General features: G+C 34.6%; 2 protein-coding genes across 2 annotated transcripts; one reads left to right on the top strand and one right to left on the bottom strand.

Annotated features, from left to right (window-relative positions):
• The first annotated feature begins 1,357 nt into the window (after positions 1 to 1,357).
• LOC136820644 (zinc finger MYM-type protein 1-like) lies at positions 1,358 to 3,679 on the top strand. The gene has a single exon (XM_067076840.1). The coding sequence runs from the start codon at positions 1,358 to 1,360 to the stop codon at positions 3,677 to 3,679; it is 2,322 nt and encodes a 773-aa protein (XP_066932941.1).
• A 1,551-nt stretch (positions 3,680 to 5,230) lies between these two features.
• On the bottom strand, positions 5,231 to 6,761 carry LOC136820643 (uncharacterized). Its single transcript, XM_067076839.1, has 2 exons — positions 6,660 to 6,761; positions 5,231 to 6,520 (listed from the first exon to the last, which is right to left on the bottom strand). The coding sequence occupies exons 1-2, from the start codon at positions 6,705 to 6,707 to the stop codon at positions 5,231 to 5,233; spliced, it is 1,338 nt and encodes a 445-aa protein (XP_066932940.1). The 5' UTR covers positions 6,708 to 6,761.
• Between the last annotated feature and the right edge of the window lie 12,023 nt (positions 6,762 to 18,784).

Genomic DNA, 18,784 nt, shown 5'->3' with positions numbered 1-18,784 from the left:
ATCATAGTCAAAAATAGTGTGACATTTCTTTTTTCGAAAAAAAATCACATTTAAAAAAAAATTCAATAATTACCTCATCAGTGTAAAGTAAACATTGAAATTCAGATATGTTGTTTCCATGAGGTTACTATTTTGTGTTCTGTTTTTAAATTTTTGAAAAATGTTGGAAAATTGAGGTTACTAGCAATTCTACACACCTTCCTTTTATTCATCATATTTTTCATATAGATAGTCGTGGAAACTGAGAATTTTGTAACACAACTCTCAAAGCATCAATCAACAACATATCAAAAAAAGTGGGCAATATATTCAGCAGAATGTTGGATATTTGAGGTTACTTTTCAAACAAATTTTCCAATCATTCATTCATAAAACCAACTTTATCTGTGAAAAATGAATCAAATTTGCTAGCTTTTGGAATAAATATAATCCGAAAATGTGTAAGACATTATTATTCAATAGTTAGAATCATTATTTTGTTGGGATTTTGAGGTTAACTTGTGAAAAATCAAATAAACCATTGCATTATCATCATAAACCTGTTAAAATTTTGTTATGATTGCATATGGGAACAATATAATATCTTTCCTATCAATTATCTTAACTATCAATCAAAATATAACATATTATACAATTAAAACGTTGCTAAATTGAGGTTACTTTAAAACACTAAAACTGGAACATATCATATGGTATAATATTTAGTGAACCGGAAAGTAAAAAATGAAAATGAACTAAAAAAGCTTGGAGAAACATTTACTGAAAGAATTTGCTGCAAAATGATAATCACCACGCCACACAAGTTCTTGGTTGAGCTGAGCTATCGCAAATCGAGTATTCAAAAAATGTTGTCATATTGAGGTTACCAAGAGAAAATCAACAGAAACTTTTCCACAATATCATAATTCGGTCAAAGTCATGCATTGCAAGAATGCAAGAAGTGCATTCTAACAGTAGTAGTACTTTTCCTAACTATCAACAGGCCCGGCGGAACCGGGGAGGCTGGGGAGGCTGCAGCCTCCCCAACTTTTTGTCAAGTTATGTTTTTTTTAATACTGTCTATTTATTTTAAAATGTGCGTAACGTGATAAGACCGTCACTGTTTCTCTAAAACATCTTCTCTAATGCGGCAAAAGTGTATATTTATTGATGATTCAATGTGAAAAGGGAACGCGCTCCAGCACAGAGGATTTATAACGATATCCTTTGCGAGTTACTTAAAAAAATCTCAATGAAGGAAATCATTTTTTGATTTTGTTTTTTGATATCTTATGATAACCAACGAAGCAAGCGAAGACAGTCGCTTTAAAGATATATGGGAGAGTAAAAGCAAAACATTTAAGATTATTGATAAAAAATGAAAGGTATAAAAAGTTATTTCCAAGCAGCACCGGGAAGAGAAGAAAATAAAGATGGTAACTCTCGTAAAGAAGGTGAAAATACTGACATTCAAACTAATGCAGAAAGTAGGAGTGACCGCAATAACGTGTTGAAATCAACGGTAGAGGCTTCACACGTGGTTTCTGACAAACCTAACCATCCAAGCAGTTCTTTTGTATTCAAAAAAACATTGTTTGGGAAACATAACCGTTCATTCCAGCACGCATGGCTGCTAGAATTCGAGTGGCTTGATTTTAATGAACACGACGACTCAGTCACATGTTTTGTCTGCAAAAAACATTTGCCTAAGCTTAATTTGGAAAGAAAGGAAGAAGCTTTCATTACGACCGGTTTTCGCTATTGGAAAAACGCACTTAACAAATTTAAACAGCACGCTCAGTCCAAATGTCATATTGCAGCAGTTACCTTTGAGGTAACAATACCTCAGTGTGGGGACATACTTGAGATGACAAGTGAAAAGATCAAATCAAACATGGAAGACAATCGAAAATGTCTCTTGAAAATCATCGAAACGATTCAGTTTCTTGGCCGCCAAGGTCTTGCGCTACGAGGAGACACGAGTGATGAAAACTCAAACTTTATGCAGCTCCTGAAGTTGAGATGTAAAGACTTTCCTAAATTGTGCGGGTGGCTGAAAAAGAAGAAAGAAAAGTATACGTCCCATGACATTCAAAACGAGCTTCTCATGTTGATGGCCCATCAAATCCTACGCGATTTAGCCAATGAAATAAAAGATTCTTACTATGCCACCATCTGCGATGAATACACTGATATTTCTAACAAAGAACAATTGACCTTCTGTTTGCGTTGGGTTGATGATTTATTCGATATTCATGAAGACTTTTTGGGATTTTATGAGGTCCAAAACATCAAAAGTGAGACAATTGTTTCGGCTATTACAGATATTCTACTGCGTATACAAATCTCATTAGATAATTGTCGCGGACAGTGTTATGACGGTGCTAGTAATATGCTTGGTAAAAAGTCAGGTGTTGCAAAGCAAATCCAAGATAAGCAACCTAAGGCATTTGTCACTCATTGTCATTGCCACTCGCTTAGCTTATCAGTCAAAGATACAACAAACGAATCTAAAATCCTATCGCACACCATGGATACCACTGGAGAGATTGCAGTACTCGTTAAATATTCACCTAAGAGGGAGCAGAAGTTAGAGGCAATAAAGGTGATCGATGAAGAAGATGAATCCACAAATCGAATCGCTAAGCTTTCTACAACGAGGTGGACCGTGCGAGCCAATAGTTTTCAAAGAATCATCGAAAATTATCGCTACTTGCACCAGCTTTGGGATGATTGCCTTTCAGAGTCGGGACTTAACAGAGATGTCAAGTCAAGAATCATAGGATGCCAATCGCAAATGGAAACATTTGATTATTATTTTGGGCTGAAACTTGGTAAGCTCCTTTACTCACACACTGATAAGCTGTCACAAACTTTACAGAAAGAGAAAATGTCGGCTGTAAGCAGTAAAAGAATAGCAATGCTTACCGTGGAAACCATCGCTACGATGCGAAACTCCGATGGTTTCGATGCTCTTTATGATGTCTGTTTGAAAGAGATTCAGAAAATTCCATTCATTAACGATCCCGTTTTGAAGAGAAAACGTAAAAATCCAAAATACTCGATGCTGTTTTATCTCGAAGGCAACACAAGTAATTCTGATGCTCACCATGTTTCTATACCACGCGACCACTATCGGCAGCAGTTTTTTGAAGCTATCGATGTGTTAGTCGCTGCTATTCGTGATCGTTTTAACCAGCCATCGTTTTTAGTTTTCGAAAGTTTGGAGTCATTACTGTTAAAAACTTTGGAAGGAAAGGAAATATCAGCAGAATTAAAAACTGTCCGTGAGAATTATGCATCTGATATTGATGAGGATAGTTTAATGGTAGAGCTTGAGTCATTTAAAGTTCTAATGAAGGAGAAGAAAATTGATCATTTTAGTGAGCTGCTTAGAGAAATGAAATTGCTGGAAAAACCAGAGAAGAAATTCTTATCCAACATTTGCAAAATTTGTAAAATATTGGCAGTGAATCCAGCATCTAGTGCAACCGCTGAGAGAACATTTTCCTTAGCCAGGAGAGTTAAGAACTGGATGCGTTCATCGATGTTGCCGATGAGATTCAATTCTGTTTCGATGCTGCACTTTCACAAAGACCGCACAGACAAACTTGATTTGATCAAGATCGCGAATGGATTTGTTAGCTCAGACGAAAATCGACTCAGGATTTTTGGAAAATTTAGTGAAAAGGACTTGTAATATATATTTCTCATCGTCTACTTTTGTTTAAATAGTTTCTTTTCTCTCTACCATACAGTCTGTTACTGTAAAACTAGAGATACGGGTAAAATACTTTATTTTAGTGCAAATTAATGTTGTCAATTTTAATACAGTATTATCTATTAACCGAAATTGGAGTCCGTTTCAGCCAATCTAGAGGGTCTATTTTCAGAAAATTTTCTGGCCCGTCGGCCCCAAACATGGTGGGGCCTCCTTAGATATATGTTCAGCCTCTCCACTTTTAAAAACGTTCCGCCGGCCCTGATCAATCATAATATAACATTACAATTGAAACAAAATGTTGCTAAATTGAGGTTACTCTAAAATACTGAAACTGGAACATATCATATAGTATAATATTTAATGAATTGGAAACTAAAAAATGAAAATAAATTAGAGAAAACCTTGGGAAAGTATTTACTGAAAGGATTTGCTCGTAATCATAATCAGCTTATAAAGGACATCACTATAGAGTTATTGGTTTAGCCTATCTATCAAGTATTCCAAAAAATGTTGTCATCTTGAGGTTACTATCATAAGCCTGTCAAAGTCTTTCTAGAATTGTATATATATATATTAACAGTTATATAGGAAAACATCTAACATTATAGAAGATGAACAACAATCTAAAAGGTTTGAATACTTTCTGAGTATGCTATAACGTCAAGATAGTCTCGATTCCATAAGTGAAAACTGTTCTTTTTTATCTCAAAACAAACGAACGGATAAACGATGTTAGCTCTGTAGAAATATACCACTTTATTCATCAATTTATATTTTTGTTTTTTGTCGTTAGCATCTTCCCTTTCCAAATACCTCCCTTTTATGTATTTTTCTCCTTTCAAAACCTTGTGCTGGTAACCATCTTCAATATTATCATCATCTGCCACCAGCTCCTCACTCTCAATTTTTATGAACCATACACTGTCAGTTGAGCTTTCGCTTGCTGCTACAGCACAAACAGAATCAGGAATGACCAATTCCTCACTGATAACATGATCGTCGTGGGAAGCCTCTGATCTCAATGTTGTTGTTTTTAAAATCCCAATATCAAGTTGAAAGTCTTCAAACAAGTTGCATGATCCATAGTCTTCCTTGCATACGTCACAAATACACAGACGACTCGCAGCACGAACTGAAAAATCAGGTTTGAATACGATCACTTGAAACTTTGATGAACCATCAACAGTTGGAAAGACTTTAAGCTTAGCATTCGAACGTTCTATTTCGACTTGCTTGGTTGTAATTTCTTTGATGTCGTAATTAAGATGATCACTACTCAACAAATGCTCTGAAAGATATGTAACAATATCATTAGCATCTCCAAAGAAGTTTCCTTCAGCTACTGCTCTTCTGATCGTTGTTTTTGCGAGGCCACCAACGTGGTCGACCTCCCCTTTGCCATGTTCAGCAATTCCATAGACCCTGATCACGTTGGTGTTGAGACTTTTTGCAAGAGTCTGCATACTATGAAAGTGGGCTGAAGATTTGTACTGAGAAGAGCAATTATCGCTTTCTATTATTATTTGATCAGTTTTTTGGACTTCCACATTTTTTTAACATTTCCATTATCGAAACTTGCACGAAATGCTGGTCGTGTTTTAAGTCATCGGATACATACGCATGATATGATTTTTCACCTCTGATTTTGGAAATGCCTGAATGGACAGTTACCTGCTGATGTGACCAATGAAGCGATTGGGGCTCGTATTTGACTGGGATAGAAAGATTTTCAGAGAAATCTACATCCAGTAGGATTGTGTCAAAGCGTTCTTTGAACATTGAGAGTGTTTTCCTGTAATGTTTGAGTTGATTACGATGGTGGATAATAGAGGCAAGTTGCTTCTCGATAAATTGTGTGATGAACTCAAGGCTCGCTGGTGTGGAGACTGCTTTAAGCCGAGTTACCTGCTTCCCTTTTCGGGTTACCATCTCAAGCAGCTCAAAATGCTGCATAGGGACTGATGTTTTCTTGTCATCACGCTCAAGGATTTTCGTCTTTAAAGTCTTCCAATCTTTTTTGATGTCATTGCAAAGTGTAACTTTATCTGGTGTACATTTCCATGAAATGTATGTCGACTCTTCCTCTTTACCACACTTCTTGGTTAGACAGGTGAAGAAACTGGAATAGTCTTTAACATCGCCAAGATCTATTTTTTGTTTATTACAATTATCGATTAAAGCTTTGATGGACCATCGAGCATGAAGATGCTTCTTACAGCAACACATTTCAAGATCTTTGGGTGTTGCTGGTCTGATATAAAATGGTTTCAATGATATAAATGCACCATATGAGATCTTAAGGCCACTGATGTTAAGAAATTTATGATACAACACTTTATAGGTTTCATTCAAAATACTCCAGTTTGATTGATAAAAATCCACCTTCCTCTGGACAATCATTGTGGTTGTAGGTATAAATTCAAGATTTGCTTGTACTTTTGGTTTATCTTTTGCTCTTAGCTTTGCAGGTCTCGATGTTAGTGTCGAAGCGGTGCCTTTCTCATGCCAAAAGTCCCAAACTGCTTTCCGAACTTCAAAAGGTAACAGCTTACGTCCGCTTTTTGTTGGCTTTCTGGTGAAGTTGAATTGATCTAAGATGCCCAGCTTTTTCAAAGAGAGGGTAATAACATCAACTTGGTCATCAGTATCCAACTCAAGCTCAGAAATGAATGTTGTCAGATCTTCAGATAGCCTGCTCTTTCTTTTTCTTGTATTAGGCGTCATTGAATGATTGGCAATATCATTAACGTTATTCTTCTCTGGAGTTTTGTCAGCACTTCTAGGCAAAGGCGCAGCTGCAGGTGTTGAAGTTTGCTGCTATAAAAAAAAGATTTGTGATATAAAACAGGACCTAACCTAAATAAAAATGAAACTGAAAGATGAGCAAAGAACTATCGATTATCATATAACTTGGTTTCTGTTAAAATCTGAAATTCTGATAGTTCTAAACTCTTACTTTTCTAAACCGTATAGCAGTACTGTTCAATCTTTCTGGAGTCTCCATATTTGTTGATGTTTCTCTGCTAGGCTGAGACTCTTCCAAATGCTGCTGTTCGTCTAAGCTAAAATCAATATAAAAATGAATAAGAATTTATAAGAAGTATTTCATAATAGTATAAATAATTTCTAAGTTGATTCTGAACTGCTTCAATTTGCTTTAATGTAATTGACAAACGCTTACCTTTGAAAATCCATTAGCACACTCATTCCCAAATCACTAACAAAGTTTTCTTCAAGTTCAATTTCTTCAACAACTGGTCGACTGAAAAAAAAAAAAATCAAATATTGCCTTAAATCTTGTATGCTAGAGCTGGCTAAGAACAAACACAAAATAATCCTTTATCCAAATAAAAACTGGTACTACAGTAATACTACTTTAGATACCCCAGTAGGTCCACGCATATCCCCACTCACTTAAAAATTCTCACAAAGTCACTGAGACAGAAGTGTCTCAATAAAAGCTGTACCTTGTAATTGGAACCATGGAAGGGTACTCATTATCCAATTCTTCACTTGTAATTGCTTTCTCCCTCAAACACAACACACTGTGCGATTCAAAATCATCCTTAATCCAAGAACCACAATTGTTACATTTAACTGTTTTTTTGTTTACATGAGTTTTTAAATGTCTTTTCATTTGCCATGGTTCTTTGAAACGTTTGAGACAGATTGTACACTGTCTATCAGATTTGTTTGTCTTGCATGTTTTATGATGCCTGGCTAGGTTTTCTTTTCTGTCAAAACTTTTAGAGCACTTGTCACAATTAAACTTTTGAGTATTTTCTTCCAAATGTTTCTTTTTGTGCCTTGCAACACTTTTAACATGGTTCATGATTTTACCACATTTCTCACACTTCCAAGAAAAAGGTGCCATTATAACTATTCATTAACTCTTATTTCATTAATTCTTCACTAAAAAGAAAAAAACATTAGTTATAATTAACCTGTCTTCATCACTAAAAAGAAAAAGAAAATATTGCTTCAATTTGGTTTGACTGATAACAAAAAGTCTGCTTTCACTCTGATCAAATGTATTGTTGCTATATCTACACAAAACAAAAATGGACAATGCAAGGTTATCTTTTGCAATGGAATAGCTTCTAAACATAAACAAATAAGAAGCAAAATGCTAAACATTCCTGTTTGGTCTTATATTATTGTTACTATTATCTATCTACACAGTCAGCATTTTCATTTGGAAGTGCGGTAACCTCATAAAACCTACATTTTTCAAATTCTCAGACTATTTCTAATGGAAAAGAGAGATCTTCACCAATAACTAGCAAATAATAATGAGAGTAATCTAAAATACTATTATTTTATGTTTTAAAAAATAAACATATTTTTAATAGCAAAATGGAGTTAATTTTGCTACAACATAAAACATAAATAGCGTCAAAGTAACCTCAAAAAGTCAACATAATTTACTTCTTTCTTAATTTGTTCATGTTAAGAAAGATATGAACAGGTCACATTGCTTGATTTCCAGTTGAAATGATATAAAATAATATCTCACCTGTCTTTACAAGTCATCTTATTTTGGTAACCTCATTTTCTCAACATTCCTAGGAAGGTAACCTCATTGAACAAACAAAAAATGAAAATTTGGCCTTTTAGCTACATAGATATCAAATTATATTACAATCTGACCTGTAATAGTAAAGATATCAAGTTTAGAAAAGGTAACCTCGATTTTGGAACCTCAAAAATCCAACATTGATTTTTTGCCTATAGCCTTAGTTTGGAGCAACCTCAAAATTCCGTGTTTTCTTTAAAAAATTGTTTGGCCTTAGCGGGTGGCTCCTAAATCAATCACCTAAGGGTAACCTCAAAAACCCAACCTGCACAGCCACAAAATGGATACAGCTTGAAATGTCACTTTTACCCCTTTCATTTTTGACGACGATCCATACTCTATCTGAAGTCAAAGACAACTATGTAACCAAAGAACATCTCTCTTCTGAACTTTCTTCAGAAATTCTTTCACTATCTGAAAAATCTGTTGACATCGAAACTCTATCTTTAATTCTTTTTGAAGCTTGCTATGCTATTGAGCAACAGAAAATGACTACACACATTGACATTTGCTTTCATCTTCAATCCATCATGAAGAGACACCATAACAAATTTGATAAAGAAAACTTCCTAAATTCCCTAGATGAACTCAGAAATACCTCTTTAATTCTTGAAGAACCACCGATGTCCCTGTCTCCAAAATGATGAGCTTAAAAATAATTCAATTAAACCTTAACGGATTTAAATCGAAAAAACAAGATCTACAAACTCTCTTAGCTGAAGAAAAACCTGACATAGTTTGTTTGAACGAAACAAAGCTAATTAACAAAGAGACCATCAAAATCAAACACTATACAGCTATCATGAACAATAGAAAGAATAGAAGAACTTTGAAATCTTATGGAGGAGGGACAGCCATCCTAATTAGAGAGGATATTGCACATGATGAAATAAGAAAATATCAAATAGGGAAATACGAAATGCTTCTTATTAAAATTTTTCCTGAGTCGCTAAATATGTCAAAATCTTTTCATCTCTGTTGCTGCTATTTTCCACCTACTTTTACAGCAGATACTAAAGTTTTAAAACTTTTCTTTCTTCCAAATACAATTATAGTCGGAGACCTAAATTCTAAATACCATTCCTGGGGCAGTATAAAAGACAATCATAGAGGTACTACTTTTAGGAAATTGTACGATGATAACAACTTTGAAACATATGTCATGCCACCAAACTTTAAAACCAAAAAAGGTGAATTTAAAGAAGTTATACAACAAGTTATAACATCTCCTATTAGATTTTTTCAAATTGAGCACATTACTTCGCTTAAATCCATTGGCTCTGACCATCTACCTGTCTCTTTCTCTTTCTTTGATCCTACAGCACCTAAAAAATCAAAATTTGTTAAACTTTACCATAAACTTAACCTTGAGACTGCTGCTAGGATCATAAATCAATTTTCTTGTGACAAAACTTTTGGAACAAAGAATGTCGAAGAGAAAACAAACAAACTGATCTCCATTCTTCAAGACATAGACAAACATGTGCCAACTAAGTTGATACCAAGTAAAAACCAGGGTATGTCAATTGAAACCAGAAAATTGATAAAAGAAAGAAGAAGTATAATCAATCTGTTAAGAAAAAATAAAAATAACATCTTTTTGAGAAACAGAAAAACAGAATTAAACAGACAGATCAAACAACTAATAAGAGATAGTGATGATGCAAGATTCGAGCTCATGAAGAAAAGAATAAATGTTAGAGAGACAACCAAGAAGACCTGGAAATATATTAAAACAATTCTAGATGGTGAAAAATGCAACACACAGCATAAAGATAAAGTTTTTGTCAAAGAAGATGGCTCTAAGGTGAAAGATAAACAAGACATAGCTAATTCCTTTAGAGAAAGACAAGAAAAAATTTTCCAACCAAATATCTCCTCTGACAGAAGGCATAAATATATTGTCGACCACTGGTTTGAGAACACTCTTTTTCATAGAAGAGAACGTTTTTCTATCTATCACATGCTTGATCCTCTCTTGACTAGATTTGAAGTCGAAGAAAAAATAACACATCAAGAGGTTGACAATGTTCTAAAGTCCCTCAAAGTCCACAAAGCACCTGGCCATGATGCCATTCAAAATAAACTTCTTTCCACACTTTCTCCTCTCAATATATCACCACTTACTTCTCTTTTTAATGACTGGTTGAATAATTCCATCTTCCCAGACTCATTAAAAACTGCAAAAATCTCGATGATCCCCAAAGTAGTGAACACAAACAAGATCTCAGAACATAGGTCAATTAGCCTTCTTCCTACTATTGGCAAAATCTTCGAGAAAATCCTTGCAGACAGAATATATAATTGGGCTGAAAATAACAACATTTTAAACAAGGAGCAGTCTGGCTTTAGAGCTAAAAGAAGTACAGTAGATAATCTTTTCCTTTTACTCAACGACTTTCAAGAAGCAAAAATCAAGGGTGAAAGATGCCCGTCTTTGTGGGATTTTGAGAAGGCTTTTGACAAGTCAACCTTCTCTTCTTCTTTTTTTAAACTAACTCTTTAGGTATCCCAAAATACCTCCTAAACATCCTACATAGTTACCTTAAAGACAGGAAGGCTTATATTAAATACTCTCACTTTAAATCAAACATCTTTTCTTTGAAAGCAGGAGTACCTCAGGGCTCCTGTCTTTCACCTATCCTTTTTTCTCTCTTTGTCTGTGACATTCCCAAACCATCGAGTGATACAACAAAGATGACCCAGTTTGCAGACGATCTGGCTGCCTGGGAAAGGTATAAGAGAGTGTATGACTCAAATTTAGACGAGTATATTGAACTTTTGTTTGAATGGTTTAGTAAATGGGGGCTAGTAGTCAATATGGAAAAACCAAACATTTGAATTCGGTAGGATAAAATGTCAATTTGGGTTAGAAATTGAGACTCAAAAAGATAATAAGATCAAATTCTTAGGTCTCCAACTCGACAAGCAACTAATCTGTCCTATATAAAAACAAGATTAATAAATCATACCTTTAATTTTCTCAAACATTAAAAAATCAGTACATATTAAAAAAAATTACTAATGTTATCAAAAGCCTTTTGGATCAAGGTTAGAATATTCCCATATTTGTTTACTTTCTATTCCAAGCTCAGATGTACAATATGGAAAAAATACAAAATAGGGCATTAAGAATTATTTTAGGGAAACCTAGATGGACTAGGTTAACTGAATTATATAGAGAAGCAAGAGTTACTTCTTTGGAGGATAGGATAAAACAACTTTCAAAAAATTGGCTACTTGCTAGCAATGGTATACAACATCACCCACTCAACAATTATAACTTTTTAAATAGGCCAAATGCAGAAAAAAGGACACTTTATGAAAAACTTGTTTCATTTTAATTTATATTAATTTCTTTCTTTTTTTAGTTTGATTATTAACAATTTTCTTTTCTATTTATATTAGCAGACAATATATATATCACTCAAAAAATAATTCTTTTTAGTTTAATTTCATTCACACAAATAAGATTTATCGCCTAAGACAGGGTCCTACTAGGATTCCATTATGTCCGCTTACTTCGAATAAAAATCTTCTCTTTTACAAACTTTAATTAAAAAAACAGTTGTCAGTAATAACAACGATCATTTTTAGAGCTTTTAATAATTTTTAAACAGTTTGGGACAGAGCCGTAGGCTCATATCCCACTAACACGCACCAAACACATATATTACGTTTTAGTAATCAACCATATTCTTTTTAACCCTTATGTTATCTTTTTATAATAGCCAATAATCTTTTATTTTAAATTATTTATTTATATCCAAGCTCTCTTCGACGACTTTGAAATCCACTTTTTATTATAAAAACATTCAATTGCTATATACCTCTTTAATACTTTTGGATATAATCTTTTTTATATACATGCTTGGCACCTTGTTGCTTTATACTAATTCTTCTTTTTTAGGCATAATCTCTTCTTTTTAGGCATAAATCCCTTAATCCTCAGTAAGCTGAATGCAGGAACTAAGATTTTTAAACTAAATCCACAATGGGCAAAGGTAGTCTAAATAGATTACAACGCCCCTCAAAACAACATCACAAATGATGATGATGATGACATAGTCTACTAAGCATGTAATAAAGATTAATTCCTTCAGCTGATACAATATGAAATGAATTTTTGTGGCTTTACAAACACATAGAAGAGATTTTGACTAAGTAAGTAAACATTTATTGAGCTAGATTGAATTCTAAACCATTCCAAACGACACCATTTCAAATACATATACAGAAATATTTTAGAAGATTCGTACGAAGTACAACACTATTTTCAGGTTCACGATCAAGTACAGCGATGGTTTGCAAAGAGCTCAACAAGAGGAAGAGAGAGAAGGAAAAGTACCCATTCTTCACATTTATCTTTGCTACAAAAACAAAACTGGAGAATGCACAAAGCAGGGCTTCAAGAGAATGAAAGGAAGACTCACACGAAAAGAAAAAACACAACTATGACAGGTATGACAGGTCAAATTTACCATAAAATTTGAATATCCGTTTGAAAATCTTAATAATACAATCAAATAAATCAATGTAAACAGAGATTAACATGAATTAGATAATTAGCCAGGTATTAAACTGGAGATGCTAGAGAATATAGTACAATCATATAACGTTTAAATTTCAGAACGAAATGGGAGACTAAACGGCTGGATTATCAAAAGGCTTTGTTGTCCCTCAATCTCTTGCTCCGAAATATCAATGATTCAATCCGGAAAGGTGACGGTGAACGACTTATGGAGTATTACAAGATTGCAATGCTATATTTCAAAGCACATGGTAACAAAAATTATGCATTGTCTCTTCTGAAATATTTCTACACAATCAAATACAAACCCGAGTTTGCACATGAATTGTTGTGGGAGGGCTTCGTAAACAACAAAGGTTACCCAGGAAGGAATTTCTCCTTAGATCTTCATTTAGAGGATCTAAATAATTTCCTAAAAGATCAACTAAAGAACTTGAGATCAAACCTTACTAATAAACACAATGCTTAGCGAGTATCAAAAGCTCTGAATAACATCAAGAAACTGGTCGATATCACTGAAAAAATGCTCGACATCAAGAAACCAGAATCTGGCAGTCACAAGACGATGGCAGGTGAAAGCATTCGTCACTTGGCTACTGAGCTTCACAAAAACAACCCTTTCAGAGAGACCTGTGAAACCTACGAATCCTTTGCCAACTTCAATGGTAAAATTCTACAAAAGTTAGACTGCACTGGATTTATGGAGTGGATGATTACAAAAAGGAAAGACTTTTTGCATTGAACAAATTGAAATAGATAAATTGATAATGCACAGTTTTTACTAAACACAGTTTTTACAGTTTTTTAGCATTTTGTTGTATAATTATATCCTAATTACTACTATTTTATTTTGTTATTGAGAAATATTTTATTGAAACTTACACCACACCATTGAACTTTTGTATATTTTACCATTTTGTTGTATTTTTTTTCAGAAAATGTTAGTATTTATGTGTAAGTTTTGTGAAAATGAACCATCTGACTTTTATATATGTATATATACAAAAAAGTTCCTACGGGAAGCAAAATACTCTTAAAAACAAAAAACTTACTAAACAATAATGAAAATTTTTTCATATACATTCAATTCATGAAAAGATATAAAAAATCGATATAAAATGTAGATATGCGGTCAAATTTTCAAAAGATGAAAGAAAAGAGGCTTATATTTTTGAAATAAATCGGTTTGAATACGGTTGTTTTTATCATAATAACAATTTATCTACGTCATACCATAGTATACATTGTTATTTGTAAATAAATGCTTTTTCACGATTATCTATGTATTATAAGTTTCCGTTCAGTTAGATTTTACCAAAAAAGTGATATTTATATATGTATCAAAAAGTAAATAATTAGAGTCTTACAAGTTTTCATCACTATAGTCACAGTCAGTGTCTGAGCTGTAGTCTGAAGAGTCTGGAAATTCATACTTAGGCTCCGACGTCTCTGACAAGATTTTCAATTTCTTTGGTGGGTTTGATTCACCATCAAAATAATTCTTAATAACGTTAAAAATATCCTTGGCCCAAATCTCATCAGCAATACACGTGTTGAGTAAGTATTCTGGGGAGTCAATGGAAGGTAATTCTTCAATAATCTTTTTGAGAATAGGTGTGGTCAGTTCACTCAAGAAAGCTGAAGGAACAGTACGTAATGATTCATCAAAATCACAATGAAAATTTCTCAGCAAGTCTGAGAGGTTGAATTTGTCCTCTTGTGAAACTTCTCTGACAACAATTTTAAAATCAGCAGGTTTAGATGTCAACCTTTCCATATCTTCAAAGGGATATAGTTTACAACAATCTTTGCAGTTGACACCACAACCAAGTGCACTGGTAGCAATGATTATGCGAACATTTCCAGTTCCTTTTGTCAAACAATTCATAGCTTTTTCATTGTTATAATCAAAAGTGTCAGCGTGATACATTGAAATCAAAAGATTTTTGTGTAATTCAATATTGTCCTTGTATGCATGGGGTCCCAGTTCAACTGTGAACTGTTCAAACAACCAGCCAGCCAATTCCTGGGAATAACAGTATATCAAAACTTTTGGACAACCAATACCCTGTTCTATCATCCAGTCAAACACCCATGAAAAACATTTAACATTTTTTTCTTTCATTTTAACCAAACAAAGACGCAAATTTGGTCTGTCACTACACGAAAACACATATCGTAATGAAGAAGATAAACTACATGAAACTTTAATCAATTGGGTGTAGTCCCTATCAACGGTTGCAATCAAGGCCAACACAGGAATATTTTCTGAACAAAATGAACGCACGGAACCAATACGAGCAAACGCCCCTCGGAAAGCTTCTTTGGAAGAGGGACTTCCCCAAGCGACCTTGTGTGCCTCATCAACAACAAAACATTTAATATTTTTCCTGATACAGGGTGTCCCTAATTAAAGTATCGAGTCGAAACACAACTATCAGTAGAAAGTTTTATGTGCATGTTCACAAAATTGTATTTTAAGCTCTCCCTCTTTTTTCTTTGTCATTACAATTAATTTATACGTTGTAACTACCTTTTGTAATAAGCCTGTGTGATGGAGAACGTTCTTATATTTTAGCGATAACACACACAAACTTTTCTACTCAATCGCATGTTCAAACTCGATACTTTAATTAGGGACACCCTGTATATTGGGAAGATAACACATCCTTCCAGCGATTGTTCAGCCAAGCTTCGGGAGTGTCAATAATCAAATTGAACTGGCCAAAAACAATTTCTTTGTAAGTTCCATCCAATGAGCAGGCACGGAGGTTCAGCGATTTACGAAGATTGTTTGCCTCTTCAATCTGATTTTGAATCAGTGCCTTCAGTGGCGAAAAAACAACAATGATGGCCTGGTCTGGTTGACCAGGAAGCATTTTGCAAACTAATGGCAAAAGCTGATAAATCATACTTTTACCATAAGACGTGGGTAAAATAACCAACGTGTCATGACCATTGATGATGTTGGTGATGGCTTCCAGTTGTTTTGGTTTGATCGAAAAAGAAGAATTCACCTTTGAAATGCAGGTTTCGACAGCATCTCTGATCACAGAAGCCATCTTGATTGTGTTTGTGTGTCGCTTGACTGAAAGAACTTTCGATTTGATGTAAACATTACTCGTGGTTGCACTAACTAAAACAAAAACTCAATCAAGGCAAATATGAAACTCCGGGTTAGTGAGGCCAGCGCTCGAGCGGAATTCTTGAATAATTTTCAAATTTATTTTAACCAATCAGATTGCAGTAGTCTAAAATGGACGAATTTTCCGGGCACTTTCACCCACCTCTGTACATATCGTTTTATTTTGGTGGAAAATAAATTAAGATATGTGCGTTGAGGTGGGAAATCCCAACTAGTTGAGAAGTTCAACTTTCAACAAATTTCCAAAACTTTAGAAGGATGAAGTTTAAAATTTGGAGAAAGATGTTGGAAGCTTATCTTTTGATGTCTTTCGACTTTTCGGGAGATGAACTTCTCTATTTTTCAAAATTTTCGCAAAGACGAACTTATAAATTTGTTGAATTATGTTATCTTCCACCAACTTTCTAATTTTGGAAAGATTGACTTCTCGTTCTTCCAAAAAAATGTCGAAAACTCATATATCAACTTCTTTCAATTTTTCGAAAGATGGACTTCTCTATCTTTCAAAAGCTTGGATATTTAGTCTAATAAGTCTATCTAGATATAATTAGCAGTGGAAGCAAGACTGCTTGTAACTTTTGTGATAGTCCGATATAATTTTCAATTTTTAAATAATTTTTAAATAATTTCTTTTCTTAATTTTTTAATTTATAATTTTTTTTTTGCTTGTTTTAGAGAATCAAATGCGCTATATTTGAATGTATTATTGGTTGAAAAAATCGCAATTTTTAGCGGTTAAATTTGCGATTGCAAAAATTGAGCTTTTTCTCTTCTGATGCTGCAACGTTCATTTTTACACCAGTGGTAGTTCAACCTTAGGTTAAAAAGGTTGTCAAATTCCAAGGCAAACGGAAAAGTCCTTAGGAAGATATGAGATCAAAAATACTCCTTGATGGCACTTTTCTATGAAATATCAAATCTCCAAGTTGTTAATAAAAACCATTTTGACAGTGTTTATTTATTAAAGACACATCGATACTATTTGGCGCATGCACCCTACACTGCCAGAAACCAAAAAGAAACTTTGTTTCCAGTATCTGCGAATCGGGAAACCCTGCATGACACAAAAGATAGCTTAAACGGAAAGATATGATAATATGCTCTGTGTAATCCATTGTAACAAGTTTTTTTGGCATCTCTTTGGTGACAGTCTTATTCTCAAGATTTGCTTGGAAAAGGTTATGGATTTTTTTTCCAAAAGGGCATAAAATCACCAACTTTTAAGTGGCATATCTCTTGGACTGCTTTTTTCTGTAAGGTCTATGACCCCTAATTTTTTTCTAATTAAAAGTACTTTCTAATGTCACTAGTTTCATACTGCTATAATAAATTTGAAAATTTTCATTGTCCTCCTTATCAGAGGGAATTTAATCTGACGGATGAAGTATAGTAAAGTTATGTGCGCTGAAGACAATACATTTGCTTGGATGGGTAGAGGAGCAAGAAATACAGCAGCCAGCAATAAGAAATGAAGAACTGAAAAAGGGGCCATGAGGAGAAACTGAGGCCTTGCCTTAAATAGGACATGAGAGTGAGGCTGATTCAAGAGTCTGGATGAAACCAAAACAAACCAAATGCATCTAAACTCTGATATACAAACATATATCAGAAACTTAAACACAAGTGGACGAAAGGGGGGCTAGGCAGGAAGGCACACAGTAAATTTTACATGTTATTTTCACTTGAAATGAAGACAGTGACATGGCAAATATGTACAGGAATAAAAACTAGAATATAAAATAAATATCCAAATCCAATGTGTGGTTGTCAGTTAGGTAGAGATGAAATATATGAAGAAATTGAATGCTAGGCGTGCAGGCGCTAAGACAAGGGCATATGCAAATAAAGGTACATTGCATAGGACTTCCAATCACCCATGACTGCAATGGAGTCAAGCGGTACCCTGGCCTCCAACGTAAAAGCGGCCCCACCACGTCTGAATGAGTGTGACCCATATTGACGAGAAGAGAGGTCAGATTGAGAGAGGTGAGCCTGAAGAATTCACATGAAATCCCGGTACACAAAGACCAAATTTGATGCAAGGTTGGAATCCCTCCAATAAAAGGCTTGATCACAAGGTAGGGGCCCTGGGGCGAGGGAAAAAGCACGATACACAGCCAAAACCGGACAGAGTTGAGAAGAGTGTATGGCCACCAGTGGTATGGTAACAGTACGCTGACCAAACTGGATGGTTTTACTTCACCTCACTCTGATATGAACCCCTAAACCAACAAATGAAAAATCAGACCTAGTGAGAAAGGTGCTCGGTGAAAAGTCCCTCTGGGAAACGGGCAAAAGGTGGCTCTTCCGGAAAAGACCGATAAAAGGAAACATGACCCAATGCCCAAAAAGAAGCCTGCTTGCTATCCAGGAGGTTGAGCTGGGAATGAATGAAGGAGAGGATATCCACGGTGATGGGAAGCTTGGGGGCGGGTGGGACACCCTTAAAACGCTTAATACCCTTGAGCACAGAGTACAGGAACCAGTTGTCAAGGAGAGGGTTGGGGAAACCCATTTCCTGGTGAAGAAGACCAACAAAATTTAAATAAATACAAACAGACCGCGGCAACAGGAACCGCCCCAAATAGGCAGCAGGAATAGAGCAAGCGGAATATCAAGCATATAGCGCAACGCATACGTCATAATTATTACTTTTCACTTTTTTTGACATTTGTACGAGTTGCAATCCCACAATTCAACGCGGCTCAATTAAAGATGCGTGCAAGCTGTTATATATCTTTTATCAAACGATGCAATTAACGTGCAAAAGAGATTAGCGCAAAGGTTGATGGGATTGGAACTCGTACAAACACATCGAGAGTAACGATT

This window comes from Clytia hemisphaerica, unplaced genomic scaffold (assembly GCF_902728285.1).
Source record: "Clytia hemisphaerica strain Z4C2 unplaced genomic scaffold, Clytia hemisphaerica genome assembly, whole genome shotgun sequence".
Classification (NCBI taxonomy): Eukaryota; Metazoa; Cnidaria; class Hydrozoa; order Leptothecata; family Clytiidae; genus Clytia; species Clytia hemisphaerica.
This window is presented reverse-complemented; position numbering and strand designations above follow the sequence as displayed.